This window comes from Medicago sativa, chromosome 1 (assembly GCF_051527215.1).
Source record: "Medicago sativa cultivar Bolivia chromosome 1, Bolivia_mono, whole genome shotgun sequence".
In the NCBI taxonomy this organism is placed as follows: Eukaryota; Viridiplantae; Streptophyta; class Magnoliopsida; order Fabales; family Fabaceae; genus Medicago; species Medicago sativa.
This window is the reverse complement of record NC_140749.1, coordinates 87,407,038-87,432,797: the sequence shown is the minus strand read 5'-3', so window position 1 is coordinate 87,432,797 and position 25,760 is coordinate 87,407,038. Positions and strand designations below refer to the sequence as shown.

The following is a 25,760-nucleotide window of genomic DNA, read 5'->3' as shown; positions in this document are numbered from 1 at the left end:
TCAAGTTGAATCCTTGGCATACTTTAATTAGAATCTTAAGTAGCCAAGAGCTTGTATTCAACAGCAAAGCATTTGCCAATCACAAGTTTAGTTAGTAGATGTGCGTGTGAAGGAAAAGAAAAGAAAAAGCAGCGCATATTTACTTCTTTTAATTGCGCATATATTTTTTTATTAGTATGCCCTTTGGCCATTTCTCTATACAACAAATTCAATAATCTTATTGACCTCCCACCAATTGAGATCAAGTTTTTCTTCTTAGATATGACATAACATGCTCTTACAATTTATTGTTATATACAGTGCTAAAAGAAGTGATGAAGTCATGAAACAATCAATTCTTATATTGTTGATGAAAATGACTTCACAAACTTTATTAGAATGTGTTTAGATGAGGTCATTTATGAGAAAATTTATACAGACCAATTTACAAATTTTTTAAAATTCATAGAGACCGATTTGCAATATTTGTAAAATATACGGACAAGTTTGTGTTCTGGCCACATAAGGACATGTTTACAACTCCAAATTTGTGTTCTGGCCACATTAGGACATGCTTACAGCACCAACATTGTGTACACTTGATATTGTAAGGAAGATAAGTCATGTACAAAATTATTGTCCTTTGACATAAGGTAAGACACCAAGACAGACACACACAGAAGAAAAACAACACTTGAAACCATTACTCTTGCTTCCTCGTTTTGGTTATTTTGAAAATTTATTTTTATTCTGTTTAAGAAATAATTGAATTATCTAAACAACAAAATACATATATCGTGTGTGTAAATATATATTTATCTCTCTTACCTTTTATCTTTTGAAAATTACACATATTTTAAAAATACGCACAAAAAATAAAAATAAAAAATGAAAGTTTTGCCACCTATTAGGGGGTTGGAAAGTTCAACTAGTTTTAAACTGTGAAATAAAAAGAGTTGTGGAGTTCAGGATAAAAAAAAAATACTAACATACTCAAAAAGAAATTGTTTTGCCACCTATTGATTGTATTTGGTTTAAAAGGTTGTTTTTTTTACATTTATACACAAAGAATACGCTAATCGCCTCAAAATATTGATTGAAGAAAAAAAAATTCCTTAGACTTTGTTTGCGAGTTTGGAGGGGAAGGAGGAAAAAAAAAAAGGAATGAGCAAGTGGAAGAAATAGAGGAAAATGGAAGAGGAGGGTGTTTGGGGGTTAACTTTTCTTCGCAATTCTAAATCCTCCACATTTGGGGAACTAAAAAATTGTATTGGAGGAGAGTTTTGAAGGATTTATTTGAATTCTTTAAATTTAATATATGTTGTTATATTATTTTTAAAATATAAAATATAGTAATCATATACATTAATTTATCATTCTCTAAAAAAACTACTGTTTTTAAATTTTTTTAAAGATTTCTCCATTTTACCTCTCATTTTCCACCCCTCAAATTCTTTCCTTCCCCCTCCAAACTCGCAAACAAGCTTTAAGAAATTGTTCCAGACAAGTGACGCGCGCAAAAAGGCCCTTTTTGGGACTACAAATTCCCCCTTCACTTCACTTCTTCCACACACCATTCCCATTACTTCTTTCATTCTCTCCCTCTCTTGCTTCCCAATTAATCTAAATTTACTAGAAGCTCATAATAAAACTTTCATTCCCACTCTTTTAAAAGAAAACATAACACTCTTTTAGCTTTCACCATAATTTGAAATTAGAAACATCCTAGTACTTAAGACACAACATGAGTACTGCAATTATGTACCACCCTGGATTGCAGTCACACCTTGAATCTCAACTCGTTGAATCAAGAACACTAAGGTTAAGTCTACCTTCTCCCAAACAAGTCCCTGCTCCTCAACCCATTGATTTAGCCTTTAAATCTTGTTTCTTTGATTCAAACATCAAAACCCATCACCATGAAGAAAACATCAACAAAACAGAAACTTCTCAAAACAAGTCCAACAACATTGGTGGTTGGAACTTCCTTGACGCTCTTTCGAATAATATAGCTCAAAACACATCAAAAAAAGAAACCACAACAGCCACCTATGTTCCCCCTCAACAGAAACGTTCCTCATTGGTTCTGAGTCCAAAGAGCCTTGAATTGTGCACAGAGAATCTTGGTAACGAGAGTGGTACTGACATTGTAGAAAACGACATGTTGTTGTCTTCAATGGGAAGAATGGAGGAGCAAAGACAACCTTGTCGTCAAGTTTTAGCAGCTACTAAGAAAGCGAAAACCCAGAATTTTCCACCACCTTTGACAACCATAAGAGGATCAGAATCTCTTCGTATTAGACCCCACCGTGAAGATGGAAGGTTGGTGATTGAATTTACTAAGGTCCCGCCAGGTACTTCTTGTTTTCAAGCTGATAGAAGCCATGGCCGTCTTCGCCTCTGTTTTTTGACAAATGAGACTACAAGTTTTGACCCGGAAGAAGAACAAGAACAAGAAGACGACGTTGATGTTGATGTTGATGTTGATGTTGATGGTGTCAATGATGAAAATGAACAACTACACAATGAAGATAAATTTTCTAAAAATGAAAGGCTTAATTGATCTGCCGGTCCCTTAATTTATTTCTTTTATTCAATTTGGTCCCTTAAATCTTAACTTTCTCAAACACGTCCCTTAACTTATTTCTTTTATTTAATTTGGTCCAATTTTGATAATTTTAATCCCCTAAAAAAACAGACCGTTTGATTACGAAGTTCTATCAGATTTTATAGTGTATCACCAACACCTGATTTATTTACTTTCTTCTTCTTCTTCCCTCTTCTTCATCTTCATTCAACCTTCATCAATCTTCGTTAAATAAAATAAAAACTCGAAAGAAAAAAAATCTTTCAAAAATAAATCATTACACAAATTTTTGTGCTCCTCATTTTCTCCATATCATTTTTATCAATCTTCATACAAAAACTTAATCATCTTCGTCATCAACAAACCAGAAACAACTTCTTCAAAAAAAAAAAACAAACCAGAAACAACAAAAAACCTATAATTTAATCATTTTTGATGGAATGGGGTGGGGGTGATTTTTTTTGACCGTGAATGCCTGAATGGTGTTGATGGTAATTGAGTTGTTAATTTACTTTTAATGACCCAAATAATTTAATCCACTAAACAACTTCTTCACCATCAACAATGGTTATCCCTCTCTCATTCAATATCTTCATCAACATATTCAAATCCAGTTTTTTTTTTCTCTCTCAAAAAAACCCATTTTCTAAAGAAAAAAATCCCATTTTCTGGAAGAAAAAAAAAACATTCACTTTGAGTTTTCCCCCTTATAAATCACAACAACAACACTAACAACATCACATCTCTGTCTCAATCACCTTCAATTTCTCACTCTCTTTTCCAACACCGGTGCCGAATCAAAAACCACCAACACCACACCAGATCATTCACCACCACCACCTCAACAGAACTCTCAGATCTTGGAGTTTGTAGCTTCTGTTCATGCTGTGTTTTTGTTGCGTTTTTAACTTCTGTTCCTCTTCCTGTTCATGCTGTGTTCCTCTTCCTATCTAGAGATTGTAACTTCTGTTTATGCTGTAACTTCTGTTCATGTTGTGTTCCTCTTTCTGCTGCGATTTTAACTTCTGTTCATGTTGTGTTTTTGTTGTTGGAAATTTAATTCAATCTTGGAGTGATTGTTCTGAGTTTAATTGAGACAATTAAAGCCTTTTCCAATTTAACCATTTCAATTTTGGTTACTGTAATTCAATTATAGCTTTTTCATTAAACAATTTAGTTTTTTCATGAATTAATTGTTGTTTTAATTGATGTGAGGAAAATTATTTCATGTTGCATTGTGTTTTCTTCAAACCCATGTGTTTTCAAACTCAGATCCCTTTTGTTTGCTGTTTGTTGGGGGTTTTATGGTGCAGTACTAAGAATGGTGAGGTTACGTGTTTTTTTTATTGAAATTAGAACTGGGATTTGATTGATTTTTCAGTTTTTGAATGTAATCTGAATTGAGTGTATTTTTTATTTTATTTTGGGTTTTATTTTTATTTAATGAAGATGATGAAGATTGATGAAGGATGAATGTAGATGAAGATGAGGGAAGAAGAAGAAAGTAAATAAATTAGGTGCGGGTGATACACTATAAAATTTGATAGACCTTCGTAATCCAACGGTCTGTTTTTTTAGGGGATTAAAATTATCAAAATTGGACCAAATTAAATAAAAGAAATAAGTTAAAGGACGTGTTTGAGAAAGTTAAGATTTATGGGACCAAATTGAATAAAAGAAATAAGTTAAGGGACCGGCAGATCAATTAAGCCAAAAATGAAATGATTGGTGGAGAAATACAAGATGGTGAAGAAGAAACAAATGATGAAAAAGCCCAAGGTGTTTTTGTTGCATGTATGTGTGAGCGTGAGTGTGAGGAGATGAAGTTGAGAATGGAAAGTAGGGTTAGAAGATGCAAAGAAGGTGGTGAAAATGAAAACAATGAATCGTTAAATTGGTGTGAGAACGTGAACTTTTGGGTGGCTACTACCTCCTAAAACTATTTATATTTTCGCATCTAATTATTTTCTATGTATTTGTGCTTTCATCTTGTTTTGTAAAGTTTAATGAATTTCCCGTGTTTGATTTTTTCTCCTATAAACTATGGTCCTCGTCGGTACTCGGTAGTTATTATCGTTACTCTGTTACTAGGACACGCGCAGTGATGCTGACAGTGGAAAATGAAAGGATGCATACAGGAAAATGCTAACAAGTGCCCTAAGGGCATTGTTTAAGAATCTAAAAGTAGCAACTTTTGCATTGAAAATTGTACATTATGACTTTAACAAGTGTTTGACTTGTATTTTCAAGACATAATTTCCTCTTGTGGGTTCCTTAAACAATGCCCTTATGGCACTTGTTAGCAAGACTCATACATATATGGGTTGCATAGAGAAAGTCTTGGTTTGGCAAGTACCCAACTATTCAATTTTGGACACGTACTCACGTAAAACTAACAAAATTAAATAAAAAGTATCTAGTCACATTAATTGATATATTATAATTTTATTTTTCTTTAATTTTTTCTTGGTTTTGTGTGTGTATCTAAAATTGAAGTGTTGGGTATATGTCCAACCAAGACTTTCTCGGGTTGGATATGAATAACCATCTTATTAAAAGAGAAAAATACAGACAAGAATTAAATTGCTTTTTTAAATGAATAAATATATTACATTGTGTTTTTTTTGAGAAGTTAAATTAGCCCACTTAAATTGACATCGGTGAGAATCGAACTTGAGACCTCGAGGAGCAGCACACTCCCAGGTCCCAAGTCAATACTATATTACATTGTCTTATTTCTAATTTTGAGAAAATTTGAGAGTGGTAATAATAAAATAGACAATAAATTACCCAAGAGTGTTTAGAGAAAATAACACATGTCTTATAGTTTAACCAAATTTTTGTGTTCGAATCTAACATTGGACAAGCAACAACATTAAAATTCTTAAGGAGAGTTACCGCCAATTTAGGTCCTACAAACCTCGAGGGATTAGTTTTCACAAATTGTGCGCGGAAGATACCTGATTTACGCCAAAAAAATAGGCAATAAATTGAAGACCAAAAATATATACTCCATCCATCCCTAATTATAAGAACTCTTTGAGAAAAAGTTTTCTCCTTAAATATAAGTTTTTACACAAATTACTATGCATTTATTATTAATTTTCTAAATATACCCTTGATTAATACTACTAACTTGTCTTAAAATATGAAAAATCAAATGCAATACACATACAATCAAATGACAATTTAGTAATATTCGTACACAAAATAGACATATTAATTGCACTAATAACTTGTCTCGAGAAATGAGAATAAGATAAAGAGGGCTTATACATATAATGGAGGGCTATGAGGTCCGGATACTTGATACGATACAGATACGATATGGCGCCGATACGTCAATACGGAAAAAATTTAAAATTCAAGATATGATACAGTTGGGATACTTTAATCAAAAAAATTAAATTTAAATTAGATTAAAACTCATAATAGAGACTATGGACTAAAATTCGAAAACAAAAAATAGTCGCAAAACCATGATCAAACCGACATAGAACAACAATAAGACAAAATAATGAAATTGTCTTCACGTGACAATCAATAATACTAGCGTTCTCAAAACAACAAGAAGAGACAAAACATATAATGAACAACAACAAAAATATAAATATAGGTAATACTGATAGGGGTGGCAAAAATACACATGCCCACATGTACCCGTGGGTAAAATCCATCATGGGCACAGGGGGGGTAGCTAAACGGGTATTTGACTACCCATTATTATATGGATACGGACACGGATTTGATTGTACCCATACCTGATAATAAATTAAGTAAATTACTAAAATATCTTTATATATTTTATCTTATTAATTAAAAGTTATTACATTATTGAAGGAAATTTTGCCGCCCACCTTAGATTCCTCTTTAATAACCTATTTTTATTTTTAATTTTTTTAATTCATCTTATTAAGTTCATCGTTTCCACTTCATACACATCTTAAAACATATCCTATGGGTTACGTAAGAATCATGAATTTTCTATGGATTATGTATGATTTATGAAATTTTAAATAGAGTATGCATGGATGTTTAAAAGTTGAAGTATTTTGATAATTAAAAAAATGTTATTATTTGTACCAAAAAATAAATAATTTCAAAAATCCATGGGTACCCATGGATACCTTAATACCCGCGGGTACCCGCATAATGGATACCCACTAGGGTACGGGGCGGGCACGGGTATCATATTTATCCAAAGGGGCGGGGACGGGTATCATACTATTCGTACCTATGGGTACCCATTGACATCCCTAAATACTGATAATAATGAAAGTGACAATTAGTCATTTACATATATGATATATCCCAAAACGACAACGCCATTACTTAATCCATTACGCATATCAAAAAATAATATAAGGGAAATATCACGTATCCCGCGCGTATCGGTTTTCCATCGCATATCCCTCGCGTATCTCCGATGTATCTGAAAAGTATCGGACAATTGTTTTTTTTTAAATAAAATTTAATCTTCGGATACTCTTCTGATACATATCGGGGCGTATCAGACAGGTATCAGTGCAGGATACGTATCAGATACGGTACATCATGTATTTTGAAGTATATGTGCTTCAGAGATAGAGGGGGAAATTTTGTTTCTTCAAATTGGGTATCTGTATCGACCTGATTCCCTGTTGTATTGAAATTTCACGTAAGTCATTGAATTATCGAAAAGTTAATCAAGTTAATTTAGGACCAGATTCTCTACGGTCTCATATGACCGTAGGATCCAGCTTCATCCAATTCAAATAGGATTAGAGATAGATTGGAGGGAGATAATATTGTGGATGGTAATAACAAAATTAACCCTAAAAATAAATTACTAATGTAATACTCAGATTGTATGATCTATGAATGTAGAGAATCGTTTTAGCAAACAGGTTGGCACACAAATTCACAATACATGTAAGCACATGCATTAAGGACCAAAATACTTTTAGGGGTAATAGTCATTTTGGCCTTGCATGTATAAAAAAAAAAAGTCACCACAATAGTTCTTCAATATGTTGAAATTTCAAAATAGTTTCTGATTGTGCATTTCGTTAGTCAAAATAGTCTCTAATATTAAAATACTTCGTAATATACTTACTTATTGTCATATCAGTACTTATTTATTGTCATTTCAATCCCTTTATGAAAAGAGTTATTGTGAGTATTGAGAGATTATTTTAGCGGTTGAGAATTTTGTGGGGCTCTGATAGTCTTAACCATTATTTCTTAAATGGTATCAAAGCCTCTCCAATATCTATTGGATCTCCTGCTATCAGGTTTCTACTATCGGGTCACCCACCATTTGTTAGGAGTCCACGCATCAAGTAGATAAAAGTGTTTAGTGTGGTATTTAGGCCACGAGGCTCTCCCACCTAATAGACCAGGTTTCGGATATTACGATTACAATTAGGTTTCTGATACTAAGCCATGAGGCTCTCCCACCATTTGTTAGGAGTCCACCATTTTGCTAACGAGTGTTTCAGATATTCGGTAAGGATTCTAAATCAAGAGATCATACTTTAAAAAAGTTAAATATTACGATTTTCAATGCATTGATTACATAAATTTTTATAAAAACTTGTTATCTATAATCTTTAATGAATATTCGGAGATACTCGTTATCATTTCTCTTAGTGGTGAATAGACAAATAAATCACTATACGAGTCACTCTTGTACTTATTTTCTTTTAAATAATCACATAAACATTTTTCTAACTTGAATTAATTTTACACAAATGAAATTATCTTAAATTTTAAAAGGTTATCAGTATTAAAAAATTTTTAAAAGGTTTTGCGTAAAAAAAAATAAAATTATACAACCATTTTACAAAAAAAAAATTATACAACCAAATAGGAACCCCAAAACCCTCCAATACCAACTCTGTAAACATGGGGAAGAAGAAGAAGCAGCGGCTGACAACGGATGCAGAAACCGAACCTGAACCAAACCCAATAAATGGCAACATCGATGATTCTCACAGTAACAAGAAGCTTAAGAAGAATAAGAAGAACAAATCAAACAAGGAGATACCCACTGTCAGCATAGCTGTTCCCGCTTCCATCATTGACAACGTTCCAACTCTTGAACTCGCTACTCGGGTACCCATTTCAAAATTACTTTCATTGCCATAACAAAAACGTTAATTTTATTCGAAAAATCAAAACTTGATTCATTCTGAATGCATGTATGTATTGTTTTGATTTCCCTTTTCAGCTGGCTAGTCAAATCGCTCGTGCCGCGACTATTTTCCGAATCAATGAGGTTGCTAATGCTGTTTTCTACATTTTCATATTTTATTACTCTTATTGTCATCATCATCATCATCATTATGTTGCTGATGTAGAGAACTGTTGTTTATTTATGTGTGTATGAATAGGTGGTTGTGTTTGACAATAAAAGTAATACAGATAAAGGTTATTCCGCACCGGATAATTCGGATGATGAAAGTAGTTCGGTTTTTCTCGTGCGTATCCTGCAGTATCTTGAGACACCTCAGTATTTGAGGAAGGCTCTTTTTCCAATGCATAACAGCTTAAGATTTGTGGTTGGTTTAGTTTTCCTGCAGCTGCATTTTCTGAAGTTGTTTATTTTGTTGATTATTTGTTTAGTATGTGTTTAATGTTGGTTGTTTGTATTGGAATTTGCAGGGGATGCTGCCACCCCTTGATGCTCCACACCATTTGCGCAAACATGAGTGGGGTCCGTATCGGGAAGGTAGGTCTTTGTATTCTGTTAGAATTTCTAATTTCTGTAGTGGATGAAAAATGTAAAGGAAATTCATGGAAGAATGATTTAAATTCTGGGTAGAATTATCAGCTATATGTTATAACCCCCATCAGCTAAACATTTGCCAATGATTGGTACTGATAATTTATAATTTTATGCTCAGGACAATGTATTTCATCTATATAACACCTGCATGAATGATTCTGCTGTCACCCCTTGTTATATTGTGATTTAGATCTAATCGATGATGGTTTTATTATTTAAAATTAATTCATGGATACCAGTATTGTTTTCGTATATTCTATTTTTCTTGTTAGGAGAGTAATCGAAAGCCATGGAAAGTTTTGAAATATATGGTTCGTGCATGCCATGGAGTGTTTAATGTCCGTTAATTTGAACCACACATTGCACTGTCACTAGGTTGTAGTTCGTAATTGCAAAGCACCTATCAAACTGACATGAAAATTCTACCATAAAACTACAATGCTATAGAGGCTCTATGCTAATGAACAGTGTTATCGAATTGGCCATGACGGGAATCGGTGGCAGTTTTTTTTTGGGCTCTCCACCATACCCAATTTCGGCCGATATGGCGGGATTTTCCGCCATAATCCGATATCACGGCACCACATGTGGTCGGTATGGTGGGATTTTGGCTCTCCGCCATGGACCACCACCCGCCATAGACAACAGTGCTAATGAATGTTCGACAGTGAGTATAGGTGAAAATTTTGAAGTAAATGAAGCATGCATGCATGTAAAAGATATGAAATCTGGAATAAATTCATTTGGTTGAAAGTTGGAATCGGAATGACACACTTAATAACGAAATCATGACTGGAGCTCATCTAAGCTTATCTGTGTGTGTTAGAAGTAAGGTTGTGGTGAGAAAATCAAATCAAATGGAAAGAAGTTATTTTGAAGGGAGGAAAACCTAAGAATACTAGAGGAGAAGTTATTGTAAAGAGTCCTTTCTCTAAATGAGTTTATGGAAACTTTGGTTATTCTTGTGTCCAGTTGCGATGATTAATTTATTAGTCACCCCAGCTTTTGGGGTAATGCTTGGTTATTAACTTGTTGTTGTCGACTTTTATTGTGTTGGTTAGCTTGCTTGTTTCCACCCGGTTTAATCTTTTTCCTTTCTTAACACACCAAGTGTTCATTGTGTTGGTTATTTAAGGACTTCTTATTTGAACTACTCTTTCTTTAATTCTTTTTATCTAAAAATCTTTTGAAGCAGAAACATTTTTTTGCTGTTACACTTTTGTTGTTTTGCCCCATGGCCACTGGCCAGGTTTTGATACATTGCAATAATAACTTCTTAGGTGTCTCAATAAAAGAAAGACATTCAAACTCCGGGGCAACGCTAGTTGATGTTGGCTTATTTAAGGTACAAGTATACATTTCACAAGATTTCTTGGGCCAATTTTTTACTTTTTTTACTTCCCTTTAAATTCTCTTTGTATTTCCTTTTTCTTTTTCATTTCCCTTGTTTTTTCAATGACAACCTTCTCAAGGACATCTTATTATCTTTTTCCATATTTTCCGTTCGTCTCTGCCATGTAGTTGTTTGGATATTGGCTTTTAACTGGAAGTTCAATGAGGGTTGTATAGAATGTCATCACATCATTCCTATTTCTCTTACATTTTCCTTCCCTTTTCTTCGATTTTAATTTGAAATTGCAATGTTTTTTAATTGTTATTACATATATAGATTATTAGAGTGTGGTAGAAAAGAGAAAATGAAAGAAAACTGAAATTCTGAACTGATTTAAGAAAATAAATCTAAAGCTCTGTTTACAATTGAGTATATAGAGTGATAAATACTATGCAACTGAATAACTATGGCTAACTGAATTATTCTCAGTTTGTTACAGATTAGAATATTAGAATATTCTTGAACAGGTTAGGCTTCTAACTAAAGTTAGTAAACAGTAAATGAAACTATAGTGGCTGTAACTGAGACAGATACTAGAAAGCAGAAATTCTTGGGACCTTGGAGTGTGCTCCTCTCAAGGTCTCAGGTTCCTATGGGCTAGTCCATATGGAACTTTGCTCTAGCTTTAAATGGGCCCCCAGCTAGTGGATGGTGGGATCGGTACCGCCGGATTAGTCGATCTATGAACCAGATACCGAGTTTAAAAAAAAATTGCTGGAAACAGAAATTCAGGATAATAAACAATAGTAGCATATAGAAAGCGGGTCATATTCAAACACTTGTAACCAGATTTTGTTCTAATAATGTTACTATTAACTAGGCTTGAGTTGCTTTCCATATGATCTGATTCACTATACGCATATGCAGCATGTCGTAGTTGACCAAATACTTGAACCCGGAAGAAGAGTTACTGTCGCCATGGGCGCCAACCGCAATTTGGATTATGGTAATCAATTGATCTTTACTTATCTTTTATATTCTCGTGCGAGTTAACTTCAGTAGCATGCTTTTCTTTTTCATTGGAGAAATACGCTTCCTCTTTCAATTTGGCATTTTTTCTTTCATTTTTGTGACTCTTTTATTCTACACATCCTATGATTTTGAAGTTTTCTTTTGGGTGCCTTGATAACACAATGACAATATGATTCTTGTTTGAAAATTGCTTTTCACAATTAATATTCATTCCAGAATTTCTCCTTGGCTACATGAATTTATGCTGATTTGCAATTCTGCACTTCATCTAGATTTACCACGCGAGGTTGTCTCATCATCCAAGCCTAGGGAAGAAGGAGCATATTGGGGATATCAAGTGCGTTATGCTCGCAATATTAGCTCAGTATTTAATGAATGTACATACAAGGTATCCTCTCACTTCCCAGACACACTTCTCTGCCTTTTAATATCCATAGCCTATTATTCATCGACCACTGTAATCCTACTCACGAACCCTTTCTTTTGTTTACTTGTCAACGTTACAGGGTGGCTATGATTGTATAGTCGGTACCTCTGAGCATGGTCAGATTATTAAGTCATCTGAGCTTGAAATACCATCCTTCAGGTGCTCATGTTTTAACATTTGAACTGCAAAATTATTATTGTTAAATTGCTTGGGTGCTAATTTTAAGCGTTCTCTCTACGTTGGTACTTAAGTGAACAAGTTTATTAATTCTGGGAGATGGATTTAAAAGCAGCCATTGTTTTCCTATTAATCTATTTTCTTTTCGATGCTTTGTATATTTCTAAATTGATAAATGTTCATAATTCATATGAATATTGATGCCAAACTACGGCTTGCCAAGCCCAAGAGTTCACATGAGATTAAAGTTATCAGGGGCCGATGGCTCAATATCATGTACTTACGTCATAATATTTTGATGAAATATCGCCTCCAGTGTGAATTTTCTGTTCTCACATGAGTGGAAAGTATAGCATTGGGTCCCACAAGTGTTTTTCCTATCATAATGAGCTTGCTAACAAGCAAAGGAAAACTATCTTTTCTTCCCCTTTTCCCTCCTCATTTTCTTTCTGTTTTTTTTCTTCTAGAAAACCAAACATTATAATGCAACTGATGCATAGGGAGTTTCCTTTTTAAGTTTTATTTTCTTTGTAGCATCTATGTGTTTTGAGTTTCACTTACTGGCTAAATTTAAAATATGAAATTCAAACAAATATATATGTGATGATGCAGGTGTTTTTATTTAAATTGGTTTTATTAATTGCTTGATTTATTGAATTTGTAGACATTTATTGATTGCCTTTGGCGGATTGGCTGGTTTGGAAGAGAGTATTGAGGAAGATGATAACTTTAAGGTATTGTGTCGTTCCATTATATATGTGATTATTGCGGTTCCCTCGATTACTGCCAATCAGAGATTCCATAAATTTGACAGAATCATCGGCTACATGCCTTTCTCTGTTGCAACACATTCCTGTTTGATGCACATGCACTGTGAAGCGATAATGTTTTCAGATGATCCACTGCCAATCCAAACCTACACTATTTAGAATTCAAGTGTTACACATTTCTGTGTAAGGCAAATGTTTTCAGATGAAAAAGATAACAAACATGTAGAACAAAGCTCTCATACGAAAACATGTCTTGGATCTTTTTCATATGAAAACATGTGTCTTTCTAAGGTTCTAACGTCATTGTTGTGTTATATGTACTAATATCATTCTAATTCAGCTTAAGAAAAAGAAAGGACCATGGTGCTAAATATAAATTTTCTTGATGCAATACTAATCACCCTCTAAAAAATGCAGGGAAAAAATGCAAAGGAAGTGTTCAATTTATATTTAAATACATGTCCACATCAGGGGAGTCGAACAATTCGAACAGAGGTACTGTGTCTAATCTTATCTTATTCAATTTCTTTGTTTTTTTTTTTTTTAATTCAAATTTCAGTCATCAATTAATCCTCATATTTTTTCCCTAAAAAAAAAATGAATCCTCATGTTTTTCTTTTATAGGAGGCTATTCTTATATCTCTTCAGTACTTCCAAGAACCAATAAGCCGAGCAATGCTGGGTTGAGTATTGTTGTTGTAGTCTTAAAATTTATGTAGTCCAGGCATTGATTGTCCGAATTATATATATGTAATAATATTCAGAAATATTTATAACTAGTTGTCGCACCAAAGAAGCACCGATGAAACTCCAATTATATTTGTGTAGGTCACGTTAGTTAAACTTTAGTTTGTCGTGTATGGCTTACAGAAAATAGGTTGACAATTTTTATTTGTATTCTCAGTGTATGGACAAATACGAATATTCCTGTTAAGATTAGGGACCAAAAAAATGTGATTCTTATCGAAATAAGATGACCATTACAAATAAGTGATAGGAGTATAAAAGTATAGGCTTAATTGCACAATTAGCTCTCCTAGTTTATCAAATGTGCGGTTTTGGCCCCCTAGTTTATTTCGAGCAATTTTGACCTCCAAGTTTACCCCTTTCTGATTTGGTAGCCCTCACTCAATTTTGCGCTGAGTTGGCATTTTGTATGATATGTCATCCTTGTTACTATGCCACGTTTAAGTTAAAAAATCTATAAAAAAATCTGGTTTCAAGTGCCTTTGTCCCTGCATTGAATCCCTTCACGCAATCCTCCAATGCCCCGTTCATCTGCTTCCAACATAAAAATTCTCACACCACCCATTTCAATTGTTGGCATTAAGATCAATAGGGTAAGTTCAACCAAGAGGAAACGGTGGAGCGAAGTTTTGGTTATTGATTGGAAATGAAAAATGAATTCAATATTTCAATTTATAAGAAGGAACAAACAAAATGTTATCATTGTGGAATTCAAAAGCAGGGGAGATAAGAACGGTATTCTCATATGTTTGTGTATGTGTTCATCAATAGGATAACAAGATCTCACATGCATATCCAGCAATCATGGTAGTCCAGGAGAGTTCATTTACCCAATGTTTTCGTAGTAATATTTTTTTAATGTAATTAAAATACACGTGGCATAGTGTTAAGGATGACATATCATACAACAATACCAACTAAGCACAAAACTTAGCGAGACTACCCAATGAGAAAGAAGGCAAACTTGTGGGGGGGAGGGTGGGGGGTGTAAAACCACACAACAAACTAGAGAAGCCAAAGTTGCACAATTGAAAAACTTAAGGGGTTAAAAGTACGAGATTTATTTTTCCCACCCTATGTCTTTCCTAGCGCGCCCTATTTTTTTTCCATTTTTATCCCTGGTCCGGATTTCGTTTTCTGGAATCGATTGTTAGAATTTTGCAGATGTATCCGGATTTTAAAATTCGGAATTGTGTTCTTCCAGAACTTTTACAATTTCAAGCTTTAAAATTCGTAAAATAAAATGCAAATAAAGTAAAAAACATAAATAAAAAGACACAAACATAAAAACAACTAATTTTATTAATATATGAACAATACATTACAATAATTTTCAAGTTTTTTAAGCTTATTACATAAGATCCTAAATCTATTTCTAATCTCCTAAGAGCCTAATTGTAATCTCCTAAGAGCCTAACCACTGCTATGTGATAGGACATAGCAGTAGTTTCCCTATTGGAGGGCAACCAAGGGAGGAGGGAAGAGGAGTGCAGGAAGAAGAAACCAATGCCCCTGAGGGAGGTAGGGGTGCTCAAACTTACGTCCAGGCAGGCCAAGCTAAGAACCGCACTAACCCACATGACCCCCACAGATGAACCGCACTTCTTTGCAGTGCAGTTCCATCCTCATTGACCGTTCATACAAACCCTGAAAGTTTTCAACGAGGCCCTTATCTATGAAAGGCCAACGATGAAAAACCATGGGTGTAGAAGGAAGAAGAGGAGGAGAGGATGGGAGAGGATGGTGTGAGAAATGGTGGGGTTTGGAAGGCTATTTATAGGGGGGTCAAAAACAGTTGGGAGGTCATAAATGTAGTCAAAAAACGTGGTAAAACACGTTTTTTGACTTGACCACCGACAAAAACATGTGGTGCAAACCACAGGTCATGACACTGATGCATTCCGGAAAATACAATCCGGAATACACCTTTGTTTTCCGGAATATATTTTCCGGATTAATACGATAATGGTGAACGAGGGGAAAGTTGGCACTTCTTGTAGGGTTAAGGAAGTTCTGGATTGTATAATCCGGAAAGCTTCAGCATTGGATTCTTTTGAAAAAGAGTCATTAATGTAGGTTTGGACGGTTACAACCACTAACACGTTTTCATTGACTGTAATAATGACCTAGGACTTGTTTTAGGCTATAAATAGGCTTCCATCTTCAACAAATACCTTCATTCTTCACTTCACCTCTTTTCTTCCATTTTCTTCAAATGTTTTTAGTTTTTAAGGGGTGTCGGTGGTGTCATGGTCTTTGTTGACCATTCATATGAACCCTGCAATTGCATTGCAGCGTGTGTGGGGTTCATATAACGGTCAACAGAGACCCTTGACATCAAAGAAAGGCACAAAAAGCACATAACATCTAGTCCTGATTTCGTTTTCCGGATATCACTAACAATCTGGTCCGGATTATATAATCTGGACCAGGGCCATTTTTGGAAATTTTGCAGGGCGCGCGAGAAGGCAGTAGGGTGGGAAAAGTAAATCTCTAAAAGTACTAAGGCAAAAGCATATGGTAAAATAGATATGATGATTATTAAACATTTTTTTTAACATAAACGAACCTTCTAATGGTGACTACTGATTTTGAAAATTATTCCATTTTATGTTTTTAGTATGATGTTGTTTTGAGACCTTGAAATGTGCCCATCTCAAAGTCTCATGTTCGAATCTCTTTGATGATAATTTCGGTGGGCTAGTTTAACTTTTTGAAAAAATTAATAACTAATTTTGAACATTCTTATTATTGTTTTAATGACTTCAAGAGATAAAAAGAGTTTTGAGATATAAAATTAGGAGACATGGCAGATGCTTGTGTGATAACAAATAAGTGAGTTGTTGATACGATACTATCCAATTAGATTAAAATTCACCCGTATTATTATCGAATTATAGTTTTATAGTTGGTTAGAGATCACAATGATACTACACTGAAATTGACGAGACATGAATGTAATTTTTTTTTAGATAAACAAAATAACAATTTTTATTGAAAACTCACACATATAAAGAGAGGAGGGGTGTTCGAACTCCAATCAAAACATCTAACTTAGCAATTTTGGTATCTTTACCGGTTGGGTTAAGATTTGTTGACAAAAAAATAACCATAGTCTTACTTATAACAAAAAACAATTCAAGTATAAGAAGGGTATTTATTTACTCTAAAATGGGGGCAAAAAAGTCTTTGCAGATAAATAAACCTAATTTCGTAAAAAAAAAAAATATATTTGGTTGGTAGTATATAAACGAAAATAAAAAATAAAAAATAAAGAATAGTGGATCCCTAAATACAATACACGAAGAGGGCGAAGAACGAAAGAAGGGTTTAGTTTTGTCTCTGGAGCACGAGAGAGTCCGTACGTAAACCCGTTTTGTAAAATTAGTTTTTGGTGACGTTGTGAGCGTGAGATCAAGGAATTAGTTAAGAGAATTTGAAATATTGGTTAAAGAAAATACGAAAACGACACCGTTACGCGCCATATCAATGGAAGAAAAGAAAGAAAAGGAACAACAACACACCAAAACACTCATTTCTGCTCTCAACTTTCTCTCTCGCGACGTTCCTCTTCCTTCTCATCTCCTCGACTCCGTTTCTTCCATCTATCGTCTCAACAGCAATGTCAATGTAATGCTCCTCTTCTTCTCTTCTTGATTTCACTGTCTCTACGGTGAAGTGTTTTCTTGCGATTGTTTATTTCGATTTTTTTGTGTTATGGATGAAATTTAATGTGCAATTGCTCTATCGCTTGTTGAAATTCGGTTGAATTTTGATGAGAGAAAGTTTCTCTCTCAGTGTAGTCGTTAAATACAGATTTTCTGTGGTTGAAGAAATCGATTAGCTAAGAAATTTAATGAAAATTGACTTTGATTTGAATCAGTTCGATTTTTTGTTTATTATTTTGAACTGATTTTTGTGTAAATTGAATTAATCTAGAAAGTTATGTAGGAAGATATTCTGCCATTTTATTTGTTCATTATTATAGTTCACTCCTATTGCTTTGTTGTGCATACTTCTGTTATTGTTATGTTCTTTTATTTATCAGTTGTGTGCCGCGGTTTATGTTAGTTAGAGTTTACAAAGTTTTGAAAAGAATTATACAGCAATGTTTATGTTTTTTGTGAATCTAGGGCGATGTAGGGAGTTCTGGAGATGATTTAATAACAGATCTTGAAGATGCATTATCGAAACAACGTCCGAAATGTGCATCAGGTTTCAAGTTGGAGGAAGCAAGGGAAAGCCGTCATCAAAATCAGATTCGGCATCGGTTAAATGAGCTTCAAGGTCAACAATTTTTGTAAAAAGGAATTACCTTTATTGCACATATATTTGCTTGTTTCTGTATCCACTAAATGAAAGCGATATCTTAATAAGAATCTTTACAATTTTACTGAAGAACTGTGTTACTGTTTCAAACCAGAATTGCCTTCAAGCAGGGGAGAGGACCTGCAGACAAAGTGCCTGCTTGAACTTTATGGACTGAAGGTAAATATTATTCTTGAACCTTTCTTCAATGCTTAGTGTACTGTGAGTCATGTCTCACCTTGATGTTTTTCTACTCTAAATCACGTGTAACTTCCTGTTGTAGTCCATCCCACATAGTGGGAAGAGGCTTGACAGTGATTGTTGTCATCTATTTTCCACAAATTGATAGCTGAAATTCCTTACAGCATGTCACTTAATTGTCCTTCACTTATTATATTTCTATTTAAACTATAACCGAGAAATGACAAGAAACATGTCCTTGTTGGCAAGGACTTCTCTTATGGCAGTTAGCAGAGTTGCAGTCGAAGGTTCGGTCTGATGTGAGTTCTGAATACTGGCTCAATGTTGAATGTGCATATCCTGACCGGAAATTGTTTGATTGGGGCATGATGAGATTACGCCGTCCATTTTATGGAGTTGGAGATCCATTTGCCATGGATGCTGATAATCAATTGAGGAAGAGACGGGATTCTGAGGTAATTTTCTATTTTTAAACCAGAATTGCCTCCCCACCCCCCCAAGTTTTGGGTTTGAACTTGCTTTTCATAGCACATATATCATAGATTATAGTTCACGTCTATAGATGTTCAGGCTTCGTTGTTGCAATCAGTTTGTATCCCCTTATTGGTCAACTCCTTTAATTGATCTTAGACTTCTACATATTCTTTTTATAACACTTTGGCTTGAAAAAAATCGATATTATCTTACTGTAAATCTAGGATCATAAACATTGTCACAATGTGAGTGTTATTTATCAATTCTTTCTACAAATAAAGAAAAAAAAAGTGTCTGGTTGAAAAACACAGGCAGATAGACACATGCAAACCCATTCATACATGCATACAATTATGTAGGAACAAGGAAATGTAATTTTATACTAGTTAAGTATACACGACTTGGTGTGTAGCGATTTAGTTTATTTTTTCCTGATACATGCATGATTTTCCAATATCTGAGCATGGAATGAAATTAGTCTGTACCGCCTATCTCATATAGATCCTGAAATGCAGAGACTGTCAAGATTAGAAGAGGTGGAGAAAAATCATATAGAGACTACAAAAAGAAGGTTTTTTGCAGAAATATTAAATTCTGTCCGCGAGCTCCAGTTACAAAGTCAAGCTTCTTTGAAGCGGAGAAAACAGAGGAATGATGGTATCCAGGTACTCTTCCTCTATCTTTCATTTCGTATTGTAAAAGATGCAATTAGGGTTTGCAAGTGTTTGTCTTGAAATCACAACTGATCTGTTTATATACATCATAACTAACATCAACACAGTAATTGTACACTACTCTGTGTCTAGACTTCTATTTTAACTCTACTTTTTTGAGTAATTATTTATTTATTATTAGTTATGTAATTAACTTAAATTGTAACATAACTCTGACCTATCATGAACATGTGATGAGGGACTAGTTAAAGAGAGATCTCAAAGAGGAAACAAGGTGCACATCGAACACTCAAATCAAGTTGTGGTTTGGACATAATGATACTGATAGCGTGTATGAAGAATTTTAAGGGGAAGATGTTAGGAAATGGAAATAGAAAAGATGCAAGTGAGGATTGTAGAAATAAATTTCAAGTGTGGTAATGATATGTCTAAGTTTTTTCATTAACATAGGTTGTATGGAAGAACTTTTTTGGGCTCATTGTATGACTAAACACTTTTGTATGTATTTGTAAGAGTTATGGAAATATCTTATGATAATGATATGCACATATGTTGTTTTCAGCTTATTATCATAAGCCCCCCAAAATAGCATATAAAGACAGACCATTCAAAGTTTATAAAAAAAAAACTTCCCTCATTTCTTCTTCTATTGTAGAAACAAATTATAGATGTACGATAAGCACTCTCTTAATCAATAAGCACTTAATTAAGTTGTCTACCCAAACATCCTTGTATATAGTAATGGTTAATGCTGGTACTGGTAACATTGTGAAGCTCTTCCTTCTCCCCATGAGAATTTTTTTAATTTCCAAATATGTTGGAGAATTTAGAAATAGACAGTGCCTCTTTCATTCCTGGACAGTTATATGTAATTTTCATGACATTTTTTCTCTTCTTTGCGGTTTGAAAGCTAATTTGTCATTAATTGAACATGGCTTATGGATTCCCATAATAATTTTTGCAGGCATGGCATGGAAGGCAAAGACAAAGGGCAACCCGGGCAGAGAAATTGAGATTCCAAGCCTTGAAGGCCGATGATCAAGAAGCTTACATGAGAATGGTGAAAGAGAGTAAGAATGAAAGATTAACTGTGCTTCTTGAAGAAACAAATAAACTACTTGTAAATTTAGGAGCAGCTGTTCAACGTCAAAAGGACTTCAAACATTCAGATGGCATTGAACCCTTGGAAGATTCCGAAGCTGATTTACCTGAGTCAGATGCTTCAAAGAATGGAATTTATAAGGAATCACCTGGTGATGATGATATAGATGCGATAGATTCTGATCACAATGATGGTGACTCTAACGATTTACTTGAAGGTCAACGACAATACAATTCTGCCATACATTCAATTCAGGAAAAGGTAAAGCATTTGTGAATCAATTTATTTCTTGTTATGGACAGAAATGCAATGAAGTTTGTTTCCGCAATTTGCCATTACAGCTGTTTGGGATAGATCCGTTTGTTATAGCTTTTTTTAGGAAAAAATCACTTTTTTTAAGAAAATAATCACTTTTAAGAATATTGTATTCGTTTGTTACAGATTTTTAAAAAAATCAGAATCTAAAAAAAATCTAAAAACAGCTTCAAATGAGAAGCTGTTGAGAGCAGCTTCTCAAAAAATAGATTTTTTTTTAGAGGAGAGAGAAAATATGGATATAAAGATTGAACTAATTTTGTAACAAAAAAATGGCTTTTATATAGCTGTATCCAAACAAACTAAATTATTTTTTAAAAAAAGTGATTTTTATTACGGTAAACAAACGCAAAATAGATTCTGATTTTTCATAAAATCTCTAAAAAATAATCTCTAAATTATTTTATGTCAAAATCACTTTTATTTTAATCCGTAACAAACGGGCCCTTAGGTATTTGGCTTATATTTGGTGTAATGCATATTGTCTTTTTAAGTGGGGTTTCCTTTACCGATATGGTGAAGGATTGACAGTCAATCGTTATTGATACTTTTTGTTTTCTTCGTTGTTTTGCTCTAATGTTTACGAGGATTCCTTATCCTTCTAATTCATTGTGGTCTTTTTGCTGTCTTTATCTGTTTCTTCTTTACTTAAGAAAAAGAAAGTAAAGAAGTTATTTTTTTCAATTTTTTCTAGATAAAAGTTGTAGTACATTGGAAATATATTAAACTTAATTGTCTACAGGTAACTGAGCAACCGTCTATACTTCAAGGTGGAGAATTAAGATCATATCAGATAGAGGGGCTCCAATGGATGCTTTCTTTGTTTAATAACAACTTAAATGGGATTTTGGCTGATGAAATGGGGCTTGGGAAAACAATTCAAACGATTTCTCTCATAGCACATCTTTTCGAATACAAAGGTGTGACTGGTCCCCACTTGATTGTTGCTCCAAAGGCAGTTCTGCCAAACTGGATCATTGAATTCTCAACGTGGGCTCCTAGGTATGTCTAGCCAGAAATTGTAAATTATTTCTTTCCTGATCTCCTTGTGGGGAGAGGGTATAGAAGTTAAAGCCATCTCTGTCAACTGTGCACATCATATATGCTTTCAAATCACTTGTGCTTTTTCTTTCTGATACAGCATTAAAACTATTCTTTATGATGGACGGATGGATGAGAGAAAAGCAATAAAGGAGGAATATTCAGGAGAGGGGAAATTTAATGTTATGATTACACATTATGATCTTATAATGAGAGACAAAGCGTTTCTCAAGAAAATTAAATGGATCTACTTAATTGTGGATGAAGGTCATCGGTTGAAGAATCATGAGTCTGTTCTAGCAAAAACCTTGGACAATAGGTACAATTCTACATGATGAAAATTGATGATATTGATTAATAATTTTTTATAAAATAATTATTATGATTAATTCCCCTTTAGCCTTGGTTAGATATCCTTAAGTTTACATGCAATAATGCTAAATAACCTTTACGTACTGAACTAAAGACAAAAGGCGATGAAAGTACTGTGGGATAGCTTTCAATACCTAGCATAGCACAGTCAAAGTATTCAAGGCTCAGCTCAATTCATTAGCTGACCGATAGGGTGGTATTACCTTTCAGATGGTTTAGCTCGTCTCTAATTTTGGATTTTATTTGTGTGCAGCTATCACATCCAACGAAGACTTTTGTTGACTGGTACCCCAATTCAGAACAGTTTGCAGGAATTGTGGTCCCTGCTTAATTTTCTTCTTCCAAGCATTTTCAACTCCGTTCAAAATTTCGAGGACTGGTTCAATGCCCCCTTTGCAGACCGAGTTGATGTCTCTCTATCAGATGAAGAACAACTATTAATCATTCGGCGTCTACATCAAGTGTGTTTCTTTCTTTTAACTTCTAAATTTCTTCGTATTTCAACTTTTATTGACTTGTTTCATTCACTCTTAGGTAATTAGGCCCTTCATATTAAGAAGGAAAAAAAATGAGGTGGAAAAATTTCTTCCTGGGAAATCTCAGGTCATACTCAAATGTGATATGTCAGCCTGGCAAAAGGTTTATTATCAACAAGTTACTGACGTAGGCAGAGTTGGTTTGGACAACGGTCTGTATCTATTTCTTTATTTTTTTGTTACCCACTTCTCCTTTTAAACTCAATCAAATGTAACTTCCCCTCAAATACTTTGATTTTCAATATTGGTATGCCAAATGTATTTGTTTATTCTCATTGCAATCTACTTGTTCCCTTGGTGGTTAGTTTTCAAAACCCATGAAGTTTAGTTATGTTTATTACTACAGTCTAGGACTCTTTATATAAAAGTAATTTCAATAAATGGTGTTCAAATAATTACGACTACAAATGGACTGAAATAAATACAAATCAAATCGCACTAAAATCAAATAGAAATAAGTAAGATAAAATAAAATCAAGGAGAGTAAAATTATATCTCTACCGATTCTCCTACAAATATTCTTGTCAGTTGCAACTTTTTTATGAACTGGTGAACTATGCTTGTTAATTCAACATAAATTTGGTTTGCAATCACTTTTTGTATCTTGTTGTCTTCTTTTTGTGCCAAAACACTACCCATATAACATTTGTTGATTTCAAGATCCTTTTATGTTAGCCTGATATATTAGAACCTGCATTAATAACTTTTTCCTAAATATGAATCAATTTGTAGGTACTGGAAAATCGAAAAGTCTACAGAACTTAACGATGCAACTCAGAAAGTGTTGTAACCATCCTTACCTCTTTGTGGGAGACTATGATATGTATAAATGTAAGGAGGAGATTGTCAGAGCATCAGGTAAGTTTGAACTTCTTGACCGTTTGCTCCCAAAACTTCGCAGAGCTGGTCACCGAGTCCTCCTTTTCTCACAAATGACTCGACTCATGGACACTCTCGAAGTTTATTTACGGCTTCATGATTTCAAGTATCTTAGACTTGATGGCTCAACGAAAACTGAAGAAAGAGGCTCTCTACTACGAAAATTTAATGCTCCTGACTCCCCATACTTTATGTTTCTCTTAAGCACCCGGGCAGGCGGTCTTGGTTTGAACTTACAAACAGCAGATACTGTTATAATCTTCGACAGTGATTGGAACCCACAAATGGATCAACAAGCCGAGGACCGAGCACATCGCATTGGACAAAAAAAGGAAGTTCGGGTTTTCGTGTTGGTTAGTGTGGGGTCAGTTGAAGAGGTGATTTTAGAGCGTGCGAAACAAAAGATGGGTATTGACGCGAAAGTCATTCAGGCAGGACTTTTCAATACAACTTCGACAGGTCTGTAGTTCTTGGTGCTTGCTATATCCTGGTGATATCTATCAACAGTTACTTTTTGGCTAAAGTTGGAAATAGTTTCTTTTATTTTATTAATTGCTTCAAATACAAAATTAACTACCTTTTTAATTTGTGTGTAATTGCTAAAGTAATATATATTTGGGACGAAGGAAGTATCGTGCTGAAGTATGATTAATCATTTTTACCAAGTTCTCCTCACAGAAACTATTGATTCTTTCTCTGATCAAATACTCTCACACTTTACTTTCCCTCACTTTTTCTCAGTTCAAACAAATCAAAGGCGGGGAACGTTTTAAACTTTTATGCGACTCTAAATTATTCCATTGTAATGTGCGGGTCCACCATGTCGGTGCTCCTTAGGTCATATTGCTAAATGATGAAAACTATTTGAACATGTGGTGTTCTTATTTGTGCAGCCCAGGACAGAAGAGAAATGTTGGAGGTGATTATGCGTCGAGGTTCAAGCTCACTTGGGGCAGATGTGCCTAGCGAGAGAGAAATTAACCGCCTTGCTGCTCGATCAGATGAGGAATTTTGGCTGTTCGAGAAAATGGACGAAGAGAGAAGACAAAAGGAAAACTACAGATCACGTCTCATGGAAGAGCATGAATTGCCAGATTGGGTGTATGCTCCAATTAAAAAGGATGACAAGGCCAAAGATTTCAACAGCGGCGTTACTGGAAAGCGGAAAAGAAAAGATGTGATATATGCTGATACATTGAGTGAGCTACAATGGATGCAGGCTATGGAGAATGGTGGGGACATGTCAAAGCTTTCAGCTAAAGGAAAAAGAAGAGAGTCAAGAGACCACCTCTCATCTGACAGCATAGCACAAGCCAGTGATAATACAGGGGCAGATGAAAGCATATTACAGTCGAGGGCTAAAATTGTCCCTACAGAAAATGACAGAACTTGGGAAGATAGTTTCCATGTCACTCCTTCCTCAAAGAGATTCAAGCCTGAAGGAACAAATTTCCAGAAACATGCACACGAGGATGTCAGTGGAAGTGGATTGGACCAGCCTGTTTTCTCCTGGAATATTCACAAAAAGAAGAGATCAAGCCATCTTGGTCAGGGTTCAGCATCCGAGAGTAGAGGACATAATTCAAATGGAAGAGCAAACTGGAACTGATTTGAGTTTAAAATTAGTCATGGCTGCCAGAATTTCCCACAACTATTGAACGTGAAGTTCTTGTAGTGAAAATGATGAGAAACTGGTATTATGTAACAGTTTATTCTTCATGTATACAACATTCATAGCAACTTGTATTAATTTTAGTGAGAATGATCATTACAAATTATAAATAGTTGCTAGACAGATTTAATATTTTTTTTAAATCAATTGTGATAGAACAAAAAAACATCTAACAAAGTGTTTGAATTCAAGTGGTTAGTAAACTTCGGTTAAAGACAATAGAAAAAGAGGACTAACGTGCCAACTGCCAAGGCTATTCTCCACGACAGGATTTCTGAAAAATATGCTTTTTATTGTTAATTGTCAAGGGCAGATGAGTTATGGTTTTTATTGTTAATTGTCATTGGCTTACCGTTTTCAAAAAG

General features: G+C 34.3%; 3 protein-coding genes across 4 annotated transcripts; all 3 read left to right on the top strand.

The window, feature by feature from the left end:
* Positions 1 to 1,432: 1,432 nt before the first annotated feature.
* LOC146958689 (protein FANTASTIC FOUR 3-like) lies at positions 1,433 to 4,505 on the top strand. Its single transcript, XM_085740217.1, has 2 exons — positions 1,433 to 2,519; positions 4,277 to 4,505. The coding sequence occupies exons 1-2, from the start codon at positions 1,724 to 1,726 to the stop codon at positions 4,501 to 4,503; spliced, it is 1,023 nt and encodes a 340-aa protein (XP_085596343.1). The 5' UTR covers positions 1,433 to 1,723; the 3' UTR covers positions 4,504 to 4,505.
* A 3,929-nt stretch (positions 4,506 to 8,434) lies between these two features.
* On the top strand, positions 8,435 to 13,971 carry LOC146958688 (methyltransferase C9orf114 protein). The gene is made up of 11 exons (XM_085740222.1): positions 8,435 to 8,662; positions 8,778 to 8,825; positions 8,941 to 9,108; positions 9,212 to 9,278; positions 10,616 to 10,680; positions 11,596 to 11,674; positions 11,973 to 12,088; positions 12,207 to 12,286; positions 12,969 to 13,038; positions 13,492 to 13,569; positions 13,699 to 13,971. The coding sequence occupies exons 1-11, from the start codon at positions 8,453 to 8,455 to the stop codon at positions 13,759 to 13,761; spliced, it is 1,044 nt and encodes a 347-aa protein (XP_085596348.1). The 5' UTR covers positions 8,435 to 8,452; the 3' UTR covers positions 13,762 to 13,971.
* Positions 13,972 to 17,100: 3,129 nt separating this feature from the next.
* LOC146958687 (putative ATP-dependent DNA helicase CHR12) lies at positions 17,101 to 25,498 on the top strand. Of its 2 annotated transcripts, XM_085740218.1 has the most exons (12): positions 17,101 to 17,451; positions 17,955 to 18,108; positions 18,245 to 18,309; positions 18,597 to 18,785; positions 19,320 to 19,469; positions 20,443 to 20,841; positions 21,638 to 21,897; positions 22,037 to 22,255; positions 22,562 to 22,769; positions 22,843 to 22,996; positions 23,577 to 24,182; positions 24,617 to 25,498. In XM_085740218.1, the coding sequence occupies exons 1-12, from the start codon at positions 17,311 to 17,313 to the stop codon at positions 25,330 to 25,332; spliced, it is 3,261 nt and encodes a 1,086-aa protein (XP_085596344.1). In that variant the 5' UTR covers positions 17,101 to 17,310; the 3' UTR covers positions 25,333 to 25,498. The 2 variants fall into 2 exon arrangements, with proteins under 2 accessions (XP_085596344.1, XP_085596345.1); XM_085740219.1 differs by lacking the exons at positions 17,101 to 17,451; positions 17,955 to 18,108 and having other exon boundaries at positions 18,243 to 18,309; positions 18,580 to 18,785.
* The last annotated feature ends 262 nt before the right edge of the window (positions 25,499 to 25,760 follow it).